The sequence below is a fragment of the Oculina patagonica genome, chromosome 8 (assembly GCF_052425735.1).
Source record: "Oculina patagonica isolate OP01 chromosome 8, crgOcupat, whole genome shotgun sequence".
In the NCBI taxonomy this organism is placed as follows: domain Eukaryota; kingdom Metazoa; phylum Cnidaria; class Anthozoa; order Scleractinia; family Oculinidae; genus Oculina; species Oculina patagonica.
In genome coordinates, this window is record NC_135765.1 from 12,848,043 (window position 1) to 12,869,648 (window position 21,606).

Sequence of the window (21,606 nt, forward strand, 5' to 3'; positions counted from 1 at the left end):
TCGTAGTCCTCTTACAGATTCTTAGAGGATAGCAAGTTCTTCAAATTATTGTCTGGATTTGTCGAAAAATTAGAACTTTTCATCGCAGACTCACTCACTTCTGCCAACTTTGCAGCAAAGTGGTGAAAAAGGTGGTTACAAAGTTGTCGGAACTAGTAGGCAATTACAAAATCCCAATGCGTACTTTCGGAATTATTTGTTATCTATTGTATAGCTTGTTTGACACGCATATTGATTGCTTTTGTCGGCGTATCAAAAACGAAAAAATAACCTGTGTATTATAGAATTTAACAATGTGAAAACTCCAGTGCGTCTTTTCGGAACCTTTTTCCTGTTGTTAAGTGTGTGTCGGGAAAAACATTTGTTTTTAATTTCTTTAGCGTACCTACATCAAAACAACGAAGAAAAGCATGTTTCTTATCGTTTTAAGCCACTGTTTATACCTCGCCCATGTGAAAAATAAGCCGATAATTTTTTAGGCACCTCGGGGATATGTCATTTACTCACCTCGGGCTGCGCCCTATTTAAATAAATCACATATCCCCTCGTTGCCTAAAAATAACCCTACGTCACACAGGCCAAAAAACCTTGATTTTGACTAACAAAGTAGCACTATCTTATTCGTTCGTTATAGACCTGGAGTGAACTTTAGGCTGAATCCACGTAGTGGCATTTTCCTAAAAAGGTCCAAAATGGACATTTGCAGCTTGAAACGGGCAGTTGCGTGTGGACCTAGAATGAAATTCAGGTCTAATCTACGTGGTGGTATTTTATCACAAGGGCCAACAAAACAAAAAGTTGCACTATCTTATTCGACTTAGCCTGCGAGCAGGCTCACTTTGGGGCAAACACGAGAGCTGCACGATGGCGGCGAAGCCGCGACACGTCAGCGGCGTAGCTGCGACAGCGAGCGTCGCGCGTGCCCCAATGTGAGCCTGCTCGCAGGCTAATTCGACTCGATTATGCGTTTGGGATTCTCTTGTATAAATTTGGATTAACGCCTGAAATAGACCAATCTGGCGTGGTTTCAGCTTGTTCTGACCCTTAATATATACCACTTTTCATGCCTTCTTGGTCTAGTTTTAGTCTAGACCACCAACGCAGTATGGCGGCGCTTTATATTTCATCACATGCAACCCCTAACGAGGCCTTTCGGCTTAAAATATTGGCGTTCTGTACTGAACACCCTAAGTAAGACCATAATCTGTAATTTACACGACATTAAAGGGACACTGTCACGGGGATTTTAATCTTTTTTGGCAAAAAAAGTCCTTGAATTGGTGAACAGGTCTTCTGCTACATGAAATACACCTAGTACATCAAAAGTAAATTTTTGTTAAAGGAAGAAGTGAGCCATAATAATTTTAGATGTTTTTTTTCCAGTCCACAAGGAAAAACTTGAAAAAATCAGCCTAACTTTTTCAAGTTGAGATCTAAAGTTCTGATGTTATGATAATAATATAACTTGTTTATCGCTTCGGTACAATTGCATGGTGATTTTTAACAAAATTGGACAACTATTCGTAGTTTTCATATGATTTTAGGGGAATGAGTTTTTAAAGTGAAACTGGTGACAGTGTCCCTTTAAAAATATAATATAATTAAACCTTTATATTGATTGAATAGAGACAGATATATAGGAAACTGACCTTTTCTTATATCAGCTGCATCATCTCTGTCCTCCGTTATGCGGGCAAGAAACTTGAATACCTTTTCCCCTTGCGTGATCTCATTGGACCATATAAGATCCTCGGCATGTCTCTTCATTAACTTCAATAAGACCAATGGATATTTGTTTTTTGCGTCGCTGGTTAGCTTAAATTTCTGAATGAAATCGCTTGTCACTTCACCATCGGTACCAGGGGTGTCCGGTGCTATAATACCAGAAAAGTACAAAAAAAAGATATTATGAACGTAAAATTATGCCACTGGAAATATAATCGTAACTTCTTGCCTAGTGTAGTGTTTAAAATATAGCCTGGCTATAAGCTTGAGTTAAGTTTTCCCATTGGCAAGTTCAATGTCTATGTAGAATTCTGACGTGACTACTGAAAACATTTCTTCATTAATTGCCCATGGTTTTCATGTTATTTTCTGTTATCTACATACTAAGTCTTGCATGTAAATTGATCTTGTACATGTAAGGTGAAATAAAATTATGCTTCAACACGCGCTGTTCCAATCGTGGCTCTGCAGCTCATGGCCGGGTTGCTCAAAAGCCGATTAACACTAACCCAAGATTATAAGTTGTACAAGGGTTCGATTTCTGTTTTATAGAAGTGTTTTTTGCTATGTTTTGTGCAGTTTGAGATTAGCTACCGTCAAAACTGGAGGACAGAAAATACAAACAGAAAACCTCACTGATTCTCACTAAAGGGTAAAAAAGCTCAGTGAAGTTGAAATTCACGCTAATCTTGGATTAGCCTAACCGTGCTTTGAACAAACCCAGCTTAGCTAGTCCAACAGTGCACATGTAACCCAAATGTCGTGGCCTCGAATCCCACCTGAGCCACTGATGATTTACGGTGTAGAATGTAAAATTTGTGAAGCCCCCAAACAATACTCAACTTTTTCCGGCCGTTCCAGGCGTTCCCGAATTTCCATTCGCTGCCGCTCCTCCCAATGATTTTAGTCTACAGTAATACCTCGACTCCATATTTATATGGCACCCTCTTTCACCGGGGCTACATCGGAAGCCTCTTTCACAATTGGCGCCCTGTCCGCCGATAGTTCCAGCTCCTCCTAAAAAGCAATCAAAATCAAACCTTTCTTCAACAAATAAAATAACCTTTTTTCAGGTCAATTAGGACCTGGTTTATTACACGACCAAGGAAGAGGTGGCTTTGACTAAAATTGCCGATCCAATATTCCCTACGTATTCGACCAGTTACTGTCCTGAATGATCTCGCGCCTCTCCAATAAGAAAATAAAACTTGTCTGTGCTTTTTTCGACGTTTTTGTACAAGCTAAAAACGTAAAATAGGGGTTAGTGAACAAAATTTGGAACCACATATTTGTAAACTCTCAAGGGACTTTTTTAATTTATCAAGGGACTGTTTTAATTTCTCAAGGGATTACTTTCCGCTGTGGGTGATCACTTGCGATCTCGTGAAAAAAAACGTGACTTGTCACATTTACAAACGTTATATAACAATTTTAAAAGTGACATGTCAGCTTTCTTATCTCAACGCACGTGTGTCTGAAAGGCGATCTATAAAAAGCGTCGCACAAACAATGGATTGCGTAACTAAAACACGAATAAATAATCACTAGCACTTACATCGTTTAAAAATTACAAACGTCAAAAATAAACCATACCAAAAAACTCGCTCTTTTCAAAGATATTATTGAAGTTAAAACAAATGCAAGAGATGGGGGCTTCTTTTAGCTTAGGAGCGGTTAAAAATTAGGACAAATTTGGTCGCTACATGTAAGCGCAACTCTATTTCGTCATCAGCCTAGGTCGTTAGGGACGTGACCTCGCGTTGACAGGGAATGACAGCAATGTTGCATGAATCGGCTTTACAACATGCGATCGTATCTACGCAGTTCGAGTGGAATTTCAGTCAAAGACAGCAAAATTCTTTCGTATTTCATCTTCAAATATATTTCGAAAGCATTCACTGTATATATGGCTTTTGTTTAATCCTGGGTCTTGATATCCGACCCTCGCAGAGCCTAGACAAAACGCAGCTTGAGTGTAACGATTTGTTTACGCCCCAATTATATGCGCAATGATTTCTCCGACAGTAGTCGGAAATATCCGTATTTTTTTTCGTGCTTTTTCGTGGAGCCATCGTAACGATACGGCCTTGAACACATTGAACAGCGGTCTACCCGGCTATAACAATTCAAATATGGCGTCGCAAAAACAAAGCGTCGAACGCATAATTATTTTGCTGTTTCATTTGCTAATTTCGCTGCCGTAATCGACTGCCTCGAAAGGTCCTTGCAATTTTAAAGTATAGAATTGTCAGATCTCGGTGAAATTTGCACTGTTTATTTGTGTAATGTTAAGGAATATGTGTATAAATACCCGGCGCGGACGAGCCATTTTTGACAAAATTATATGGCTGCATTTCCTCCGCGAAGATAGGAAATTGTTAAACTAAACTACAAAGAAACTGTAATGATAAGTTCGAAGAACAATGCACAGGATAAACCTTCGACTCATACTTTATGCAAAAACGTCGACATCTCGAAGAGACTTTGATTATTTGCTTGTACTCTTTTCCGACCGAGGCACTCGATGGGTCGACTCATATAATAGGCCTTATCGCGGTTTTCGACGCCATCTTGACGAGCAGGCAAAAAGGGTGGAAATTACAGTGTTTGTATGCCCGGCAAATCGAACACAATCGAACTCAATCCGTGGATTGAGTTCGATTGGGTTTGGCTATCGAACGAAATCGAACACCAGACTTTTAGTGAGTTCGATTTCCGAACAAATTGAATTCAATCGAACAATTCGAACTGAATCGAACTCAATCCATCTGATGAATACAATTAAATTGATTGGTTCGATTGGCTCTGGTAAACCAATACAAAGCAAGCCCATCAAAGCAGGTTTTCCTCGTGCTTTTTTACAATTTATTCAATAACAGATACCCCATTTATAAACTGTCCACGGCGGTTAAGAGGACAGAACAGTACAGAACAAATCTATCATTATTCCCGCGGGCGTTTTCCGAAATTGTTGTATTCTTTCCTTTTTGGCTAACTTACAATTGCGGCAAGACAACTCGAAGGGTTACATTTATGCAAACATACAAGCAAATTAATAACCGCGACACAGGCAACGGCATACAGTAGATGGATGATTATGAAAAATATCTTACTAATGATATATATGATTCTCTCAAATTCATCTTGGACAATAAACAGTGACCAAGAGAGTAAGAGGTGAACGGGCATCAGTATACTGGATGTATGGGAGCATCTTATAAACTGTCCCTTTAATGCAGCAATTAACACCTGTGATAGTTCAAATCAATTTTTGTAGGTGTCTTACCCGTTCCTCCCGCGCCATTTATAGCAGCCGGGGCACCTTTTCCCGGACATGTTTTTAGCACCATGTTTCCGCGAATCCGTTTGACGTAAAGAGTTAGGTGTCCAGCGTTACCTCCATCCCCTGTTAAGAAAACATAAAATAATATTTAAGCTGATTGCTATGGAAGAAAAAGAACTTATTAAACGAACTTTGCTGAATAGGGCCTAACAAAATAAGCTGTCAATGCAACAAGGAGTGAGATTCTTGAAGTGAGATAGAAAATGCTTATTAAGAACGTTTCAAGAAGGAGGGGCGTGAAAAGTGGAATGAGACACAGTAAGGATAATGCTGGTATAACGAATGGAATTAAATAATATGCATTTATGAAAAGTGGCGCACGAAGTGCGACCTCTGATACCGAAAATGCGCACAATATTTATAAACAGGCTGCGCAATGTTACTGCTTGATAATTGAACGTGCAAAACACTTTATGGTAAGATTCACTATTTGCAATGCATTGTTATTTCGAATTCTTCAAAAGCCCATGGACTGAAATTAGCAAAATTACCATACCTATTTGCATTTATGTTTGCTCAGGAAGCCTTCGGAAGCGTAAACAAGTTTTTTTTCTTTTACAAGAATTCAGTGCGGATAGATAAGGTTGTGTCTTGTAACAAAAGAGAAGTAAACTTTTAAAGTGTTTTTTAGATTGTCATATCTGACGCCAAATGTTAAAATAAGCTCTATTAGGAGAGATCGCGACTTCAAAACATCAAAAATCCGAGTCCGATATGTCTTAAAAGAGATTTTGACTGATCACTAAGTGGTTAAATCGAGTTTCTTGTCCATTCTTTTTGAGCAGAAAACTTGGCCGACCACAAAACTACCTTTGAAATAAAAGGATAGTGATTTATTCGGTGAATAGCGACCCCTTGAACAACTGGGGACTGGTGCCGTTAAGTAATGCAATATTTTTTTTTCCATTAACAAAACATAAAAATAAAACACTGAAGCAAAAAAAAATAATAATAATACGTGAAAACAACAACAACAACAAAATAGAACACTGCACATGTGGACAAATAGACTAATAGAGGTATCAGGAACCTTGAAAACAGACACAAACAGAGTGGATCGAAGTCTACCAATGATTTTGCCAACAGACGTGACCTTTAGATCTGATGAAAGTAAACTTCTGCTTCCTAGTGAGAGGACCGTTGAGAAATCTTGGATGATAAACGGCAGCGAAAAACTTAACCGTTGATTGAACAGGCGTGTTATTGAATGACTCGGTAACCATACCTGATTTTCCAGCATACCCGCCGTTTTGACCAGGCCTTCCTGTTTTACCGGGTGTCCCTGGAACATTTGGGCACACTAATGTACCACTTGCACGAGTTCCAACATTTACACAGTGTTGGTTAGTCTTCGCACGTTCCTGTTTAAATATAAAATGCGATATCGCAGATTTAGAAAGTAAATGGCCGTGAATTACGATTGCAAAATGTAACATAGCTACCAAACAATGCTAGTTTGGAATAAAAGTATAACACAGGCTTGAACCCGGTCCTCTCGATTCTCGATGCGATGTCCAGCACACTAACCATTAGGCCACTGCACCTTACACAATACCAGGGGGGGACTTCCTTTGTTGCACTATGTAAATATCACTTGCACATTCATTTGCACGTAGCAATGTATTAATAATTATATGCACTAGCACCTTTATTGCACGTATCCTAGTAGTATGTATTTATTCATTTTTCACTCATAATAAATTCAGTTTCGTTCATGTTACTGAACAAACAACATGGTGGCAGCGGTGAAAGTTCTCTAATCTAACGGATCTAGCGGATCTAGTGTTATTAAGATACAGCGATATGGCTTTCAATACACCGTTTCCTGCATTCAAGACAACAGGCGATGACAAACGCGATTTAGAAACGTATATTGAGGACCTAATAGATTACTGCATAATGCATTCGTGGTTCGATCCGTCGAAAGAATCTGACGCAGAGAAGTGGTTGAAGCCCGACAAAGCAATGGCTTGCCTCCGCGCATCATTATCCCCGGCAGCAAGAACAGTGTATAAATATAGCTTGGGCCTTAGCGAAGCCGATCTAAAGAAACCTCATTGTGTTATTGCCGCCCTTAAAGTATATTATGGTGCTAGCATTGGAGTGTCAGGCGAACGACAAAAGTTTCTTCGCTTGCTGCAAAACGAAAACGAATCAATCGCCTCCTGGGAGACGCGAATACGTAACCAAGCAGCACAGTGTGAATACGAAGACTTCGCTGATGAGCTAATGAGGGACCAATTTATCGCCGGTTTGACGTCTGATGCTCTTCGAGTGAAACTTATCGGGAAAGGACACAAACACAAAGACACCGCACAAACAAAGGTTAAGTTAAGAGAAGTTGTCGAAGTTGCCAAAACGTTCGAAGCGACTATGGTTGCGAATCAGCTCATGAAAACTGCCCGGGACACACAGCAGGAACAAGTAAACACACAACAGGAACAAGTAAATTTTACGAGCAAATTTTACGGCAAGAACAGCAATTTTCACAGTGTTTCTGGTGTGGAGGAAACCATCAACAGCCCCGTCAAAGGCACTGCCCAGCCTTTGGCAAAAGATGTGCTAAGTGTGGGATCACTGGCCATTTCGCACGTGCCTGTAAAGGTGGATCAAGACGTCGACAAGGGCGACAGCAGCAATCAAATTTTGTCGATGACGACAACGGAGAAGAAGCGTTTGTGGCGGATTGCGAGACACCCCCACAGCTTGCAAGGAAATATTTTGCTCATCTTCACCTCATACAAGGTGGGAAAACAAAAGTTGTGAAAGCACAGATCGACTCGGCATCCACGTGCAACACTATACCTAGCAGTCTACTAAGCCAGTTGTTTCCTGACGTAAAGATTTCGCGAACCAAAAGCAAGATTAACACATATGGACCTGAAACCATTCGTCCTGAAGGCCAAGTAACGCTGTGTTGTGACAGAAGGGGCAAGATTCACACCATTGATTTTCTTGTGGTAAACGTGCCTAATCAGAAACCCCCACTTCTCAGCGGAAGAGACGCGCAAGCCCTGGATTACTTGAAGGTGTACGCTGATGAAATAAACGCAGTTGAAGAAGAGATTCCGCGCAATACGCAGTCACTTCCACCACTGGGAAAACTGACAAAGGAAGACGTGTTACACAACTACTCAAACGTATTTAGGCCGGGTCGCGGAAATCCACTTGGAACCCCTTTGCACATCGATCTTGATCCTAATGTTACTCCAGTGCACGCCTCAACGCGTCGAGTTCCCGTGGCCAAGTTGGACAGAGTAAATGACGAGTTAAAGAGACTTTGTGATGAAGGCATCATAAAGCCGGTCACACAGCCCACAGACTGGCTCTCAAACATCCTGGTGAAAGAGAAACCGAACGGCAAACTTCGCATATGCATTGATCCTAGTCAAACGATAAACAAGGCCATCAGAAGACCCAAGTTCACAATTCCGACTATTGAAGAAAAGCTTCCACAATTGACTAAGGCCAAAGTGTTTACCATTGTCGATGTATCCGAAGCTTTTCACACCATTGTAATGGATGAAGAGTCTTCTCTACTCACTACGTTTCAGGGACCAAACGGTCGCTACTGCTACACTCGCATGCCATTTGGGATCGCCTCAGGACCGGAGGAATACCAACGGCGCCAACATGAATTCTTAGACGGTTTAGACGGGGTAATAAACATTGCCGATGACATCTGTGTGTTTGGATGCGGAGATTCAAAAGAGGAAGCTGACATCGATCACGACAAAAATCTCATGACCCTGTTAGGAAAGTGCAGCAGCCATGACCTGCGACTCTCGGCGAAAAAAATTGCAGTTTAAATCTCCCTCTGTTACCTTCATGGGGCACAAGCTTACCGACAAAGGCGTAGAGCCCGATCCAGCCAAAGTAGCAGCAATCACAGAGATGCCAACGCCCACTGACAAATCTGGGGTGCAGCGTTTTCTCGGTATGTGCCAATACTTAAGCAAGTTCTGCCATAATTTGTCAGAAACAGTTCTTCCATTGAGGGACTTGACCAAGCAGGATGTTTCATTCCTATGGTCAAACAATCATGAAAATGCATTTAACTCGGCAAAGAACCTCATTGCTTCAGCAACTGTATTACGCTACTACGACGCAAACCTTCCCGTCACGCTACAAGTGGATGCATCTGAAGATGCGATCGGGGGCGTATTGCTGCAAAATGATCAACCTGTTTGCTTTACATCACATACCCTCAACAGTACGGAGAAGAACTATGCTCAAATTGAAAAAGAGTGCCTTGCAATCGTCTCTTGCATGGATAAGTGGCACCAGTACTTATACGGGAAACGCGACATAACGGTACATACAGATCACCAGCCGCTCGAGACGATGTTCAAGAAGCCTCTTAGCAAAGCTCCTCGCAGACTGCAAAGAATGATGCTGAAGTTACAGAGATATCAGTTCACTGTCCGATACAAGAAAGGAAAGGAACTTTACATTGCGGACACTTTGTCTCGCGCACCTGTCACTGATCAGCCCACCTCCACTGACAAGCAAGAATGTGAAGTAGCGCACCAGGGAGCCGACAGCAGCATAAGACGAGTACGCGAGTCTCTGTTCTGGCCAGGAATGCAAGCCGCAATCAGGGAGAAATGCTTATCATGTGGACTTTGTGCCCAGTACCTAAGCGAGCGACCGCGAGAACCAATGCAATCCCATGAGATACCCACCAGACCGTGGTCCAAAATAAGTGCCGACCTATTTCAGCTGGACGGAAACAACTACCTCGTTATGGTCGACCATTACAGCGACTTTTTTGAACTAGACCCCCTCGGCAGGAACACATCAGCCAACACAGTTGTCCGAGCCATGAAAAGGCAATTTGCTCGACATGGAATTCCAGACGAGTGCATAACCGATAACGGCCCGCAGTTTGAAAGCCATGAATACTCACGTTTTGCTCGAGAATACGGATTCATTACACGCAAATCATCACCATACCACAGCCGAGGGAAGGGAAAGGCGGAGTCCGCAGTCAAGATTGCAAAGAACATTCTGAAAAAGTCTCGCCACGAGGACCCCTACCTGGCCCTTTTGGCATACCGAAACACACCACAGCAAGGATACAATTATTCACCAGCACAACGCCTCATGTCTAGAAGACTACACGACATAATCCCCACAGCTCCGCATCAACTTATTCCACAGACAGTGTCCCCAAGCGTAGTACAAGGAAACATTAGGGAAAGAAGACGGAGGTCAAAGGCCCAGTACGACAAGAGGGCATCGGCGCCGCTTACCGAATTCTCAAAAGGAGAAAAAGTGTACGTGAAACCTAGGCCTACAAACAAACATCGACCCTGGATCTATGGGGAGGTAATTGGAAAACCTGCCCCAAGTTCCTGCATCGTGAGCACAGCTGTGGGACCAGTAAGGCGAAACCACGCACAAATCAGGGAGGCAAAGGCAGAACCAGTCGACAACTATGATAGAGGATTGGACCGATTTGAAACTGCATCCCTACCGTCTGAAAGTGAACCAACAGAAGAACCTGATCACCCAATGGAACACGAACTTGCACCTCCACTTCCAATGGAACACGAAGTTGCACCTCCACTTCGCCGTTCAACAAGAGAACGTAGACTCCCCGCAAGATTTAATAACTTTATAATGGAATGAACGCTCAAGCGAATTGAACTTTGACTATACATTTGGACATTGCTTTCGATATTTAAAGACTCTCCTTGACTAACAACAGCTAAGACAAATAGTGTTTCAATTTTAATTGATGGAGCGTGTATGGACATTTCATAATTATTTTTCATCTTCCAAAAGGAGAAAGGTGTTGCACTATGTAATTATCACTTGCACATTCATTTGCACCTAACAATGTATTAATAATTATATGCACTAGCACCTTAATTGCACGTATCCTAGTAGTATGTATTTATTCATTTTTCACTCATAATAAATTCAGTTTCGTTCATGTTACTGAACAAACAACATCTTTGTTACGCGACTCAAAAAGTAATCATAGCGGTATCGGGCAACCGAGACTGCGCAATAGCTATCGAACGGTTGCTAAGGGCGTAGTGAATAGCCTGGCAAAGTTCATTGTATAGTTCACATCTTTTGGTTTTGACCGTGCACAAAACACAATAGCTATTTGCATTTAAATTCTCTTTTGGATATCAAAACAACAAACAGTGATAACGGTGTGACCAGTCTGGCAAAAGCAAGGCTTGCGAATTATACCAATTAAAAATAACTCCAATGATACTGAAATTATTTCCCATATTTTCAATTTTTGTTAAATTTCAACCGTGATAGATTTTTCGTCTGTTATTCCACGCCGCCTAAACATTCTCATTGACGTGAAATATCAGGGGAGAAATCTGGCTAAAAATGCCAAAAACAACTCAGCGGCGTAAATCATCAAACGCAAACACCGCCACTATTCGCATTTCACACGCACGCAGTCATTGATATTTGAATCTTTCTAAGAAAAAAAACTTTGGTTAACGTCTTTCTTAGCAACGGCTTGATTTAAATAGACTCGCACCGTTTCCAGGCACAGCTATGTTTTCAAAGAAAAGTGCCCACTTTGTACTTTCTACCCCCCACAATGCTTATGGTAGTTTATAGTGAAATCCACCGTTGCCATCATAAAAATTGCCTCTCATCAACTTGTCCTACCTGGTATCCCCAGTCAACCCCTTTTCTTCCTTCCCGACCATTTTGTCCTGGGTTTCCATTTCCGCCATTAGTGATATCGTAACCTCGTAATGTACCAGCATAGATCTCCACTTAAAATAGAAACAAAGGTACATGTACATATTAGCAAAAAATAAGACGCGAACAGAATAACGAACTCCCCCCGATTTTATTAGGTGATGAACAATTGACAATTTATATTTATATTTAGCAACGACAATCCCAACAAAGAATGAAAAATAGGTAAAAAAAGAATGGAGGACCGTGATCTGGTGCATAAAAAAAAATGGAAATTAAAAAAAAAATGAAAAGTCAGAAAAAAAAGAAAATCAAAGGACCCCCTCAAGACGGAGCTTAAAATTCACCTGTCGGAGAATAAGAGCGAATTGTAACTAGTTTTGGCGATTATTCTCAGACAAGGTCAGAGTCTAAAAAACGTATGCTGACTTTTTCAGTCGGAGATCGACAAAACCACAAACATGATGATCTCTTTGCTAGCTACAGCATGATAATACAATAGTAATTTAATCAAACTTAGGTTATCAGTTAGTTTTAGGATTCCATTGACGAAATACGTATTTTGACTTTTCGAAGTCAAGCTAATGCTTACGCCCCGTTAATTATTGCTCATTTATATTCCATCCCTTGTACAGGGTTCCCTTTTAAAATTAAAAGGACACTGTCGCCGGGATTTCTCTTAATTTTTGGTAAGAAGTACTCAAATTGGCGAGGTGGTCTTCACGTTCATGAAATGCACCCAGTACATAAAGATAAAGATATCAAGTCAACTGTTGTTGAAGAAAGAAGGGAGCCATAATATTTGTTAGGTATTTTTCCAGTCCACAAGGACAGACCTTGAAAAATCAGCCTTTTTTTTTCAAATTGGGATCTAACGTTCCTGATAGCATCACAATCACACACTTGTTTACAGCTTCAGTTAACTGGCATATTAATTTATAACAAAGCTGGACCACCATACGTTGGTTTCCACGACACACCAGGAGGCTTACCTGTTGGTCCCGGCACACCTTGCTTCCCTCCTAGTCCATCGTCGCCAAACTGCTGCGTCTTGGAAGGTTGTGTCAAGGTTGAAGCCGACAGGTCCAATTTACTCGCTGCCTTGGAGAGAACTCTGCGGCTGAACACTGTCAGCTTTTTAATGCCACGCATTTTGATGTCGCCCTAGATAAATGTCAAACCAAATTATTAATAATGAGAAGATGAAGGCAATGCTATGCAATGCTACCGGGATAAAACGATACATTCATTATTGCTTTATTTCTGGATTTTGTTCCCAACAGCGCGCGCTCTTATTGGTTATTTCGAGGTGACATGACATCTTACAATAACATTTTAGACCATAACCAAGAGAATCCTCGCGCGCTGATTGGTCCGATGTTATGGTCGATAACAGTGTAGACCAATAAAGTGACGTCAGATCACGCCACGCACACGCGCGGGCTAGAAATTTGTAAGTTTGGTCTCCATGAATGAAAGTGAATTTCATCTCGTTTTGTTTAAATCAAGTACGCATTCGTTTTCGGAATTCAGGATTAGAATGCTACTCAGGTGATCTGTCGAAAGAAAATTTACCAGACTTTTGAATTTTTAATGGTGTTAACGAACCGGCAGCGAACTATCGACGTTCAGTAAACGAGCGCTATCAAGATCTTAGAAAAAAAAATCATCTTAGATAGATTACATACTCAACTAGAGAATAAAAGGTAATCAAAATTGTTATTCTTTGAATCCTTGTTCGTGTTATTTTGAAACATTGTCCTTTTTTACGTGTCGGGAATCTTTATGTCCCAACGGCAAAGTTCCTTCACGGTCAGGCATCGCTTGTTCGAGTTTGTTATGGTATAAAACAAATCGACCGCATTTTTCCATAGTCCACTGAAATAAAAATGACGCCATAAAACTTCCAAAACTTCGCAGTGAAACCATTCGCCTAACGACTCGTGGTTCCACTTGAGTTTTAAACATTTTCTGACGTCATTTCTATGGTCTATAAGAGTGTAGACCATGGACAAATGTGGTCGATTTGTTAAGTGTCCCGCCAAAAGTCTTTGAGTGCAATGTTGCTCGCGAATGTTGACGGACGACAGCCGTTTTTTCTAAGTATTCGTTGTACTATATAACAAATCACTTAATGACTGATCCCTCGATAACCAGTTAATATTGTTTTATTTTCAGTTTTTTGTAGCTTTATTTTCACTATTACCACACCCAACAATAACTGTTTTTGAAAGGAGAAGCTTCCTGTCAGAGGAGTGTCCATGAGGTAATTTTTTTTTCTTTCTTGAGGACATCTTTAATCTCGGGGCGCCTTGCCTAGAGTAGTGCTATTCTTCTTTTCAGAATTATTACCCTTGTACTCTGATTGCACCCCTAAAACATTTTTTTGTTTGTATCCTTTAAATTCAGCAGTTGTGTTGGAGAAAGTAAACACAAATATGTTTTTACCTCTAAATACACTGTGTCCGCGAGAAGTTCAACCTCGATATTGTTGGGCCGCTTCTGTTCATCTTGAAATATAACTTCCTTCTTTGTTCTAAGATGCTCCTCTACGAAGTCCATGTGAATAACCCGGCCTACTATTTGGTACCGATCTATTGACAAACGATGTAGTAAAGCAAGTTAGTAATTACTCATGCAGCATCTCGCATCTTTATCATTAAGGTCGCGCAGGACCCTTGCAATCATTATGTATGTATTTGGTATGGTGGCCCATCAACGCCATAGAAAAAATGCAACATAGTAGTGTAATTTTTGAAAATATACATTTTTATTTTTATTCATTTCATAGTATTATTTGTTAATTTTTTTATGTTTATTTAAAAATATATCATGAGACAAAATATTAAAAAATATATATATTTTTTTTAAATAAAAAAAAATTACCTGCGTGGCCCAGAAACTCCATAGACCACAATGCAGTTCGGGAATTACGTAATGTTGTGGTATTTCCCCACGCGCACGTGCTTGAGTTTGTCAGTTCGCTTATTCGCGACCATTCACTTCACATTATTCTAAATAGAAACTTAAATCAAAGATGTCAAAGCGAAAACGTGAATGGGAGGATTACAAGGAGAAAATGTCGAAGAAAAGGACCGGAAAGAAAAAGGACGAGGCTGGTCCGTGTGGGCTGTGCGGGAGCATTACCGTACAAAGACTGTCTCCAAACGTAGAAGGCAAGTGTCAAAAGTATTCTCGAATCGGTGCTTTAACTCTTGTTCCCTTGGAAGAAGAAGCCACTTTGCCAAACATCAAGGCTGCACGCAAGGCACATTTTGGTACAAATCTTGAATGCGATGTTCTGGCTGGAGAACGAGGTCCTTCTTTTACCGATGCTAGCCAAATACAAAACTGGAAAGTGATTCACATCAGATTTATCGAGAAGTCGCCAAGTCTGCCACTTCAACGACAGAGTGAGCCGGCCAAGGATGCATGTGGCTCAATGGTCAAAGAGAGTAGGCCAAAAATTGCCAAGTCTTCAATTGCAGCATCTGTTCCGCTTAGCCAGATGCTAAAACTAGGCAAGTTAATCGTACCGGAAGTTGACATTGTAACACTTTCGCTGGAAGAATTTTCTTTAGCGGAAATGAGGTGGCTGGAGCCTTTCCAAGCAACCTTCTCACTGGAACGGAAAAGCTTTGCCAGTGGAGGATTTCGCAGTGCATACCTGTCAAAGTCCATCAGTGGGATAGCTAAGGGGAAATATGTCCTCAACAGATATAAAGAAGATAAAGTCAATGAAATTAAAGAGCTATTTGGAACAACGGAAGCGCATACAAGGAAAGTGATTCAGATGAATGCGTTGGCTCGTAACTTTGCGCAGAATTTAGATCTGGAAAGGCCAATCTTGGAGTATGGAGCGACATTTACGTATTCAAAGGTGTACAACTCATCTTTCAACGGGGAATTTGTGACTTTAGAGGACTTTATTGAAGGAACATTCGAGAAGTACATGAACAACACAGGTGCAATTTGTGGCGATGGTACCAGTGAAATAAGCTTAAAAGCTGAAGCTTTTGTGCATTTTACTTATGTCAACTCCAACCAGCAGCTCATAGTGTCTGACATTCAGGGTGTTAACTACTGGTTGTGCGATCCTGAAATCGCAAGTGCAAAGCTGATGGATGAAAATGACAGTTCGATTTTATTCTGTTGTGGAAACCTGTCAAAGACTGCAATTGACACTTTCTTTGGGGAACACAACTGTAACAAATTTTGTCAACTGTTAAAGTTACCACCTCCTTAATGAAGAAAAATGGAACAACAAATAATACAATACAGCATTGAACATTAATTGCAACAAATTAAATAAGCTAACTAAACTAAGTACACATGTAAATGTTTTTTTTTTTGTCAATATTGATGTACCTGACAATGTTACAACCAAGGGGGGAGAGGGTGGACTTAAAGGGTGGGACTTGAGCCAATCAGAGAGTTGCTCCAGGGTGGGTGACTTCGTCTAAACTTGAAAGTTGTTGTTGTCTCCCACTCTCAGGGGTGGGGCTTTTGACTTGTTTTGGTAAAAATGTCAAATCCCAACCAACTAACAGGTGAATAGCACAGTTTAGTTGCAGTGTACATAACAGTTGAGTTGATGATTGTTTTGGTTGTCCTCAGATTGTTCAGTTATTGTTTTGTTATACCATAAGCATGGGGATTGTTCATCAGGGTCAATATAAACAGTTAAATCTCCAGAACAATCCACAATTTTATGAGGATGTTTATAATCTTCCCTTCCACATGCAACAATGCTGAGTATTTCTGAATGGTAAAAGCTAGTAAAAATCAGACACATGTGGTTCCAAAAGTATCATATAAAGGCCAATCTTTGTATAAGTTGAGTGATGAGTTGTTGATTTTTATTGCCTGCAATAATTTATATGATTTATCAACTGTTTATTCAAAATTGTTATCCAAACAATGATCATAATTTGTAATTATTTTTCTAATACTTTTTCTGTTGCAGAATAACATTTTATAGAAATGTTTCTGTTGTAAAATCTTCAAATAAATGATACTTGTTACTGCAATCAATGCATTTATCTTCATTTATATTTTTGAGAAACATGGTATGTGGGATTTCCAACATTAAAACTTTGGAAGTTGTGTCCCTTTTCTGATGTTCTTTTATCACAACTTCTTCTGTGAGCTGCAAATTATGTACAACCTGTCTACAAGCTAAAATTAGCTTTAAGATATAAAAATGCATTAGCTGCTTGGTCTGGCTCAATATCCTCAATGTTAGGCAATAGTCTTTGGCATTTTTGTCTAAAATCCTCAGGTAGATAGTCATTGGTACCATCGAGAACATTTGCGAATTCAGCAACCTCTCTCAGCTGCTCCTCTGTTACTGCAAAACCACACTTTTCCCCACCATGCCTCTCTGGGCATGTATAAATGTGATCTGGAACACCTACAGGAAGTTCCTTCTTCTTTTGTTTACGTATTCTGTGGGCATTCCAAACAGAACACCGGAACACATCAAGCTCCTTTTGGATCACTGGGATATAGACATAGGCGAGCATCTTCCTAAAAGAGAACACCGGTTAGCAAATATCAAGAGATCAGAAATTATTTGTCAGCTTCATCAGTCAAGTTTAGCCCCTGAATAAAACATACAAAAATAATGAAGGTGTCATAGGAGGCCACAAGTTAGGGCTTTTTAACAGAGAAAAGTTTTCCAAGCTAGGAGTATAACCCAACCTTTGAAGTGAGTGACCCTAGTTACAAGAGGGAGACTCTCATAACCAGGCAGCATATGTTTCTCATGTAAATGGTTATCAAGCTAGAGAAAAAAGACAAATTTTCTTACAGGACCTAAGATGAGTGGAACAGTTATGGTACCATACCAGTACATTATGTATACCTATCATTATCATCACTTGCATCATAATCACCATCCTCTACCAAAGTGCTTAACTGACTCTTAAAAAACCTCTCCATTCTCTCCAATAAGTCTTTCCACCACCTTTCAATCTTATTTTGTGTTGAAGGTCCATACAACACACAATCAGTGCCGTCTTCCATATCACCACATTGTGCTCGAAGATAACTGTGGATGGTAGCCATGATTCCAGTTTCAGTTCCTCTGTCCACGCGTATCCTGTCAGGTAACACTAGGAAATAAAGCATTCTATAATCACCATTCTGTGAGATATCCACTATTTAGCTTGGAATAAAAAAGAATTTTGTCTTCCAGTGCCCTGAAATCATTGTCAAGATAATATCCATGTGTTAATGATGTCAAATTACCTCTGCTCTCAATAAGGTAGTCAAAATAAAATCTTCCTATGATATGGGGGTTGCTGTTGGATGTCCATATTCTCAGGAATTGAATTCTACTGCTAAAAGTGTCTTGGGCACCATAGATGCAAAGCGGAAACATGGAATTCTGGAAACCACAGAGCTTGTCATGCCCATCGAGAGACATGGTGCTATCAGATCCCTGAAATAAAAATAGTAAGCACGTGAAGTGATGATGTGCCCCCATTCCTTTCTAGATGGGATTGTACATGTAGGCAGGCTTTGATGTACCTGTCTCTTTTGACCCTTTAACAGTAAAAATTTGTTTCAGGTTTTATTAAAAGAAGTTCGCCTTCACTGCTCAGTGATAGAAGACCATAGAAATCAAGAGGGTGAGGCCATGGATTTCCTACCTACATGTACAAGGCTATCCCGAAATAACAGTGCGACCCACCGATTGTAAGCAGAATTCAACGTAGTCGTATGTCCACACAAAAAAAACAATCAAGATTGGGAAGCAGTGAAGAAAAAAGATATGTGCAACACATATATATTTTTTGCTCACATCTGAGGTAAAAGCTCCAGTTCTCTTAGGACGTTTTGGCATCCCCACACCACCTCTTTCCTCAAGACCTTCCGGATTTACGTCCGCCATAACGTCGTACACCAGGTTTCTTGGGACGTTGAGTCCATGAATTTCTCGAACCTTCTTGTGCAGTGAGCGGTAACCTAATAACCTTCCTGGTCCTTTCATTTCTTTCTCGATGGCCTCTTTCACCTCGTCTACATCGACAGAGTAGTCAGTGTATTGTATCCCAAAATGATGCAGACGGCGAGATAGAGTCCTCAAGTTCCAAGAATACATCGGATATTTCACTTTCATAACGTCTACTATTTCTGACTGTCGCAGGTTACGACTAACATGCTCCTTAAGGTCGTTCATTACCTCAATATCGTCTTCCCACTCCGAGTTTCTTATTCTAGCGGCCATTTTGAAATAGGAAGTGTGGGATTGTGGGTTATCAAACATTTGCTCGCGATGCATTGTGGTCTATGGCGTTGCTGGGCCACGCAGGTAATTTTTTTTTTTATTTAAAAAAAATATATATATTTTTTAATATTTTGTCTCATGTACAGGCATAATCTAAAATCATTATAAAAGAAACCCAAAGAAATACCTTTGCAATTGTCTTGTGCAAATCGCTTTTTCCGCACGCTTTTAAAAAACTTTTCCCTGGCCAAATCACATTGAACCATGTGTAGTAAGAAGTCAAAACTGTTTGTTTTCGATCGTTCTTTCAGTTTGGTAGCGAAGTTCGCTATTCGACGCCATCGCCGCGAAAATTCGCATTGCTTGTTAGTTACGCTTGATTCATTTGAATAGAACTTACTACTACATGTGTATTCACAAAGGCATAAAAGATATTTTGTAAAGAAGACAAGTCATTAACATGGGATTTATAGTTATAGCCAGAGCGGTCTCCCATGGGTTATCTTTATTCAAATAATGTTAAAATAAAACCTATTGCGCTCAGTTATTTCATATTTTTCACTCTGTTATACGCATAATACGCTGACGATGGTTCTGCAATGATAGACCGAAATATAGCGTCTCTTCGAAACATCTTGTCTACTCTTCATTTTCTGAATATCAGTTATGAAGATGTATTTTTTAGTTGTAGCCTTTATTGCCAACGAGACAGCCGAGCCAAGAGGCGAGGCTGTCGAGGCGGCAGAATCATAGAGCCGTGTGCGTATGAGTGTATAGGCAGAGAAAATCTTAAGTTCTGGGTAAGGGACTTTTTTTACCATATTTGGGTGTAAGTAAACCCCATATTTGGGTTGTATTGTTCTTCCCAACTGGTTCCCAGTGTCTCACTCCTTGATAGAGAGCAAATGACTAAAATGGCGTCCACGCGGCTCGCTGTGGTCATTCATCCCTTTACCGATAAATACACCTTTAGGGAATTATAAATCGAAAGAGAATACCCTACAGAATATTCAACCGCCGAAAAAATGAACATCAAGGTCTTCAAAGCGATGAAATAATCTTTCGACTTTGGAGTCCTTTGATTTACGATCGAAGAGAGACATGAAAATCAAAAGCGGACTGTTGACTTCAAATAGAGTTTTCTTGACTTATGAGAATGCTGAAGTCGGGTAAATGCTTCCTTTTAATTAGTGTTGATTGTGTTTTTGTTTTCTGTTCAAATTTTTCAAGTTTTACGTAACTGAACATGACACTTCGCATGCGAGACTGAAATCTGACCCGTGCATTACTGTCTCTGATTACTGAAAATTATTTTTAAAAAAGCATCTTAGCAGTTATGATTATGGGATTTGATTTATAAGAAGTTCTTGAAATGCAACTATCTCTTTTTTGGACGGAAACATATTAACCATCGCGTGTTGTATTTAAAAAACAGTGATTAAACCTCATTTATTGCCTACATTTTGTGACATTTTAACGTTGAAAAGAAATTAAAGATTTGTCAAGAGTTATCAATCTGTCAAACCCATAGCCTGCGTAGCAGACATCTGTGTACGTTTTTTAGTCTGTTTAAAAGAGTGCGCGATCGCGAGATTACGCGCGCTGGAAACTACGGCGCCTGCTACGCAGGCTATCAAGCCTGTGTCATTTATGAACACCAGAGAAATAGCACTTTTTTCGCATATTTAATACCTAAAATACAATTTACCATATTTTGGTCATTTCAAATATAGTTCTATCAAAAACCATTCAATATCTGTCTTATGAACAAACATGAGTATTTCGCTCGTTGGCACTTACCGATAGGTACAACTAGTTGATATAGCTCTAAGCTGAATCGGTCGACTAATGTGAGAGCATTGCGCTTGTGCGTGTCTTTTTGTGCATGTGCTGATAGCAATTATGAGCATTCTTTGGCTTGTGCTAGTCCTATTTCAGTGTTTCAGTTTTTTTATTCACTTGACGACTCAGTCAGATATTTTTCGAAGATATTTGTTCCACTAAGGTTTTTCATCTCATTAAACATTCGCCAAGGGAATAGTATTTTCCTGCGTTTGACTGTGGAATTAGCAGGAAAATATGCTCTCGTCGGTATGTAATGTTTGATTAGGCATGTGCGCTGGTATGTCGGTAATTAGCCGGAGTATTTATATTCGGGTGTGATGAATAGGTCTTTCATCTCGGTCTCGCTTTCTCAGCGTTCGGGTATTTCAAAATGAACAAGGTCGAACTCGTCGAGTTGCTAGCGAAATCTCAATAAGCAATTTTGGAGCGCGTTGATTCATCCATTTCTGAAGACTAGGAAGATTGTGTGCGATCCGTGGTAAAAAAAGTTCAAAGAAGATCATTCCATCAAGTGGAAGAAAGTTGGTAACGAGAAGCAGTTCAAATTTAACGGATCTGTGGAAGCCAGGATTGATTCAGCTATCGCCGCTGTTGATAAGAAGAAGTTGGACAAGGTGAAGAAAGAGCTGGAAGAAGGTAAGAAGCTTTTGTCTGTTCGTCAAAAATTGATTTAGCTTGCCGATCGCTCGGAGTGCGGTTGGGCCACGGTTTTGGCCTTTGTCACGGTTGACTTAGCGAATGATCGGCGAATTTCTAAGCTGAAAAGTCAGCG

The 21,606-nt window shown here is 40.2% G+C and overlaps 2 protein-coding genes and 1 pseudogene across 3 annotated transcripts in view; 1 reads left to right on the forward strand and 2 right to left on the reverse strand.

Moving 5' to 3' along the window:
- Window positions 1–14,324, reverse strand: part of LOC144662685 (uncharacterized) — a 35,271-nt gene extending 20,947 nt beyond the window's left edge. The window contains exons 1-5 of one of the 2 annotated variants that reach the window (XM_078523544.1): window positions 14,204–14,324; window positions 6,294–6,429; window positions 5,012–5,131; window positions 2,569–2,742; window positions 1,650–1,874 (exon numbers count right to left, since the gene is read on the reverse strand). In XM_078523544.1, the coding sequence (XP_078379670.1) occupies window positions 1,650–1,874; window positions 2,569–2,742; window positions 5,012–5,131; window positions 6,294–6,429; window positions 14,204–14,317 (769 nt within the window). In that variant the 5' untranslated portion in view covers window positions 14,318–14,324. Of the gene's footprint in view, window positions 1–1,649; window positions 1,875–2,568; window positions 2,743–5,011; window positions 5,132–6,293; window positions 6,430–11,719; window positions 11,786–14,203 lie in introns of those variants that run through there. The other variant, XM_078523545.1, reaches the window with a different exon arrangement.
- LOC144663116 (uncharacterized) lies at window positions 7,107–8,877 on the forward strand (annotated as a pseudogene).
- A 1,556-nt stretch (window positions 14,325–15,880) lies between the features above and the next one.
- Window positions 15,881–19,011, reverse strand: LOC144662327 (uncharacterized). The gene is made up of 4 exons (XM_078523113.1): window positions 18,564–19,011; window positions 18,008–18,200; window positions 17,622–17,871; window positions 15,881–17,284 (listed from the first exon to the last, which is right to left on the reverse strand). Exons 1-4 carry the CDS (start codon window positions 18,987–18,989, stop codon window positions 16,927–16,929), a joined length of 1,227 nt encoding a protein of 408 aa, XP_078379239.1. The 5' UTR covers window positions 18,990–19,011; the 3' UTR covers window positions 15,881–16,926.
- Window positions 19,012–21,606: the final 2,595 nt, after the last annotated feature.

Bases quoted from the DNA above. Each gene is read 5' to 3' on its own strand.
- LOC144662327 (XM_078523113.1), bottom strand. From the start codon at position 18,989: ATGGCCGCTAGAATAAGAAACTCGGAGTGGGAAGACGATATTGAGGTA. The intron at 18,201-18,563 runs GTGAGCAAAAAA...TTTTTATTTCAG, and splicing joins CTGGAGCTTTTACCTCAGAT to GGATCTGATAGCACCATGTC. The intron at 17,285-17,621 runs GTATACATAATG...GTTCTCTTTTAG, and splicing joins GCAAGTGATGATAATGATAG to GAAGATGCTCGCCTATGTCT.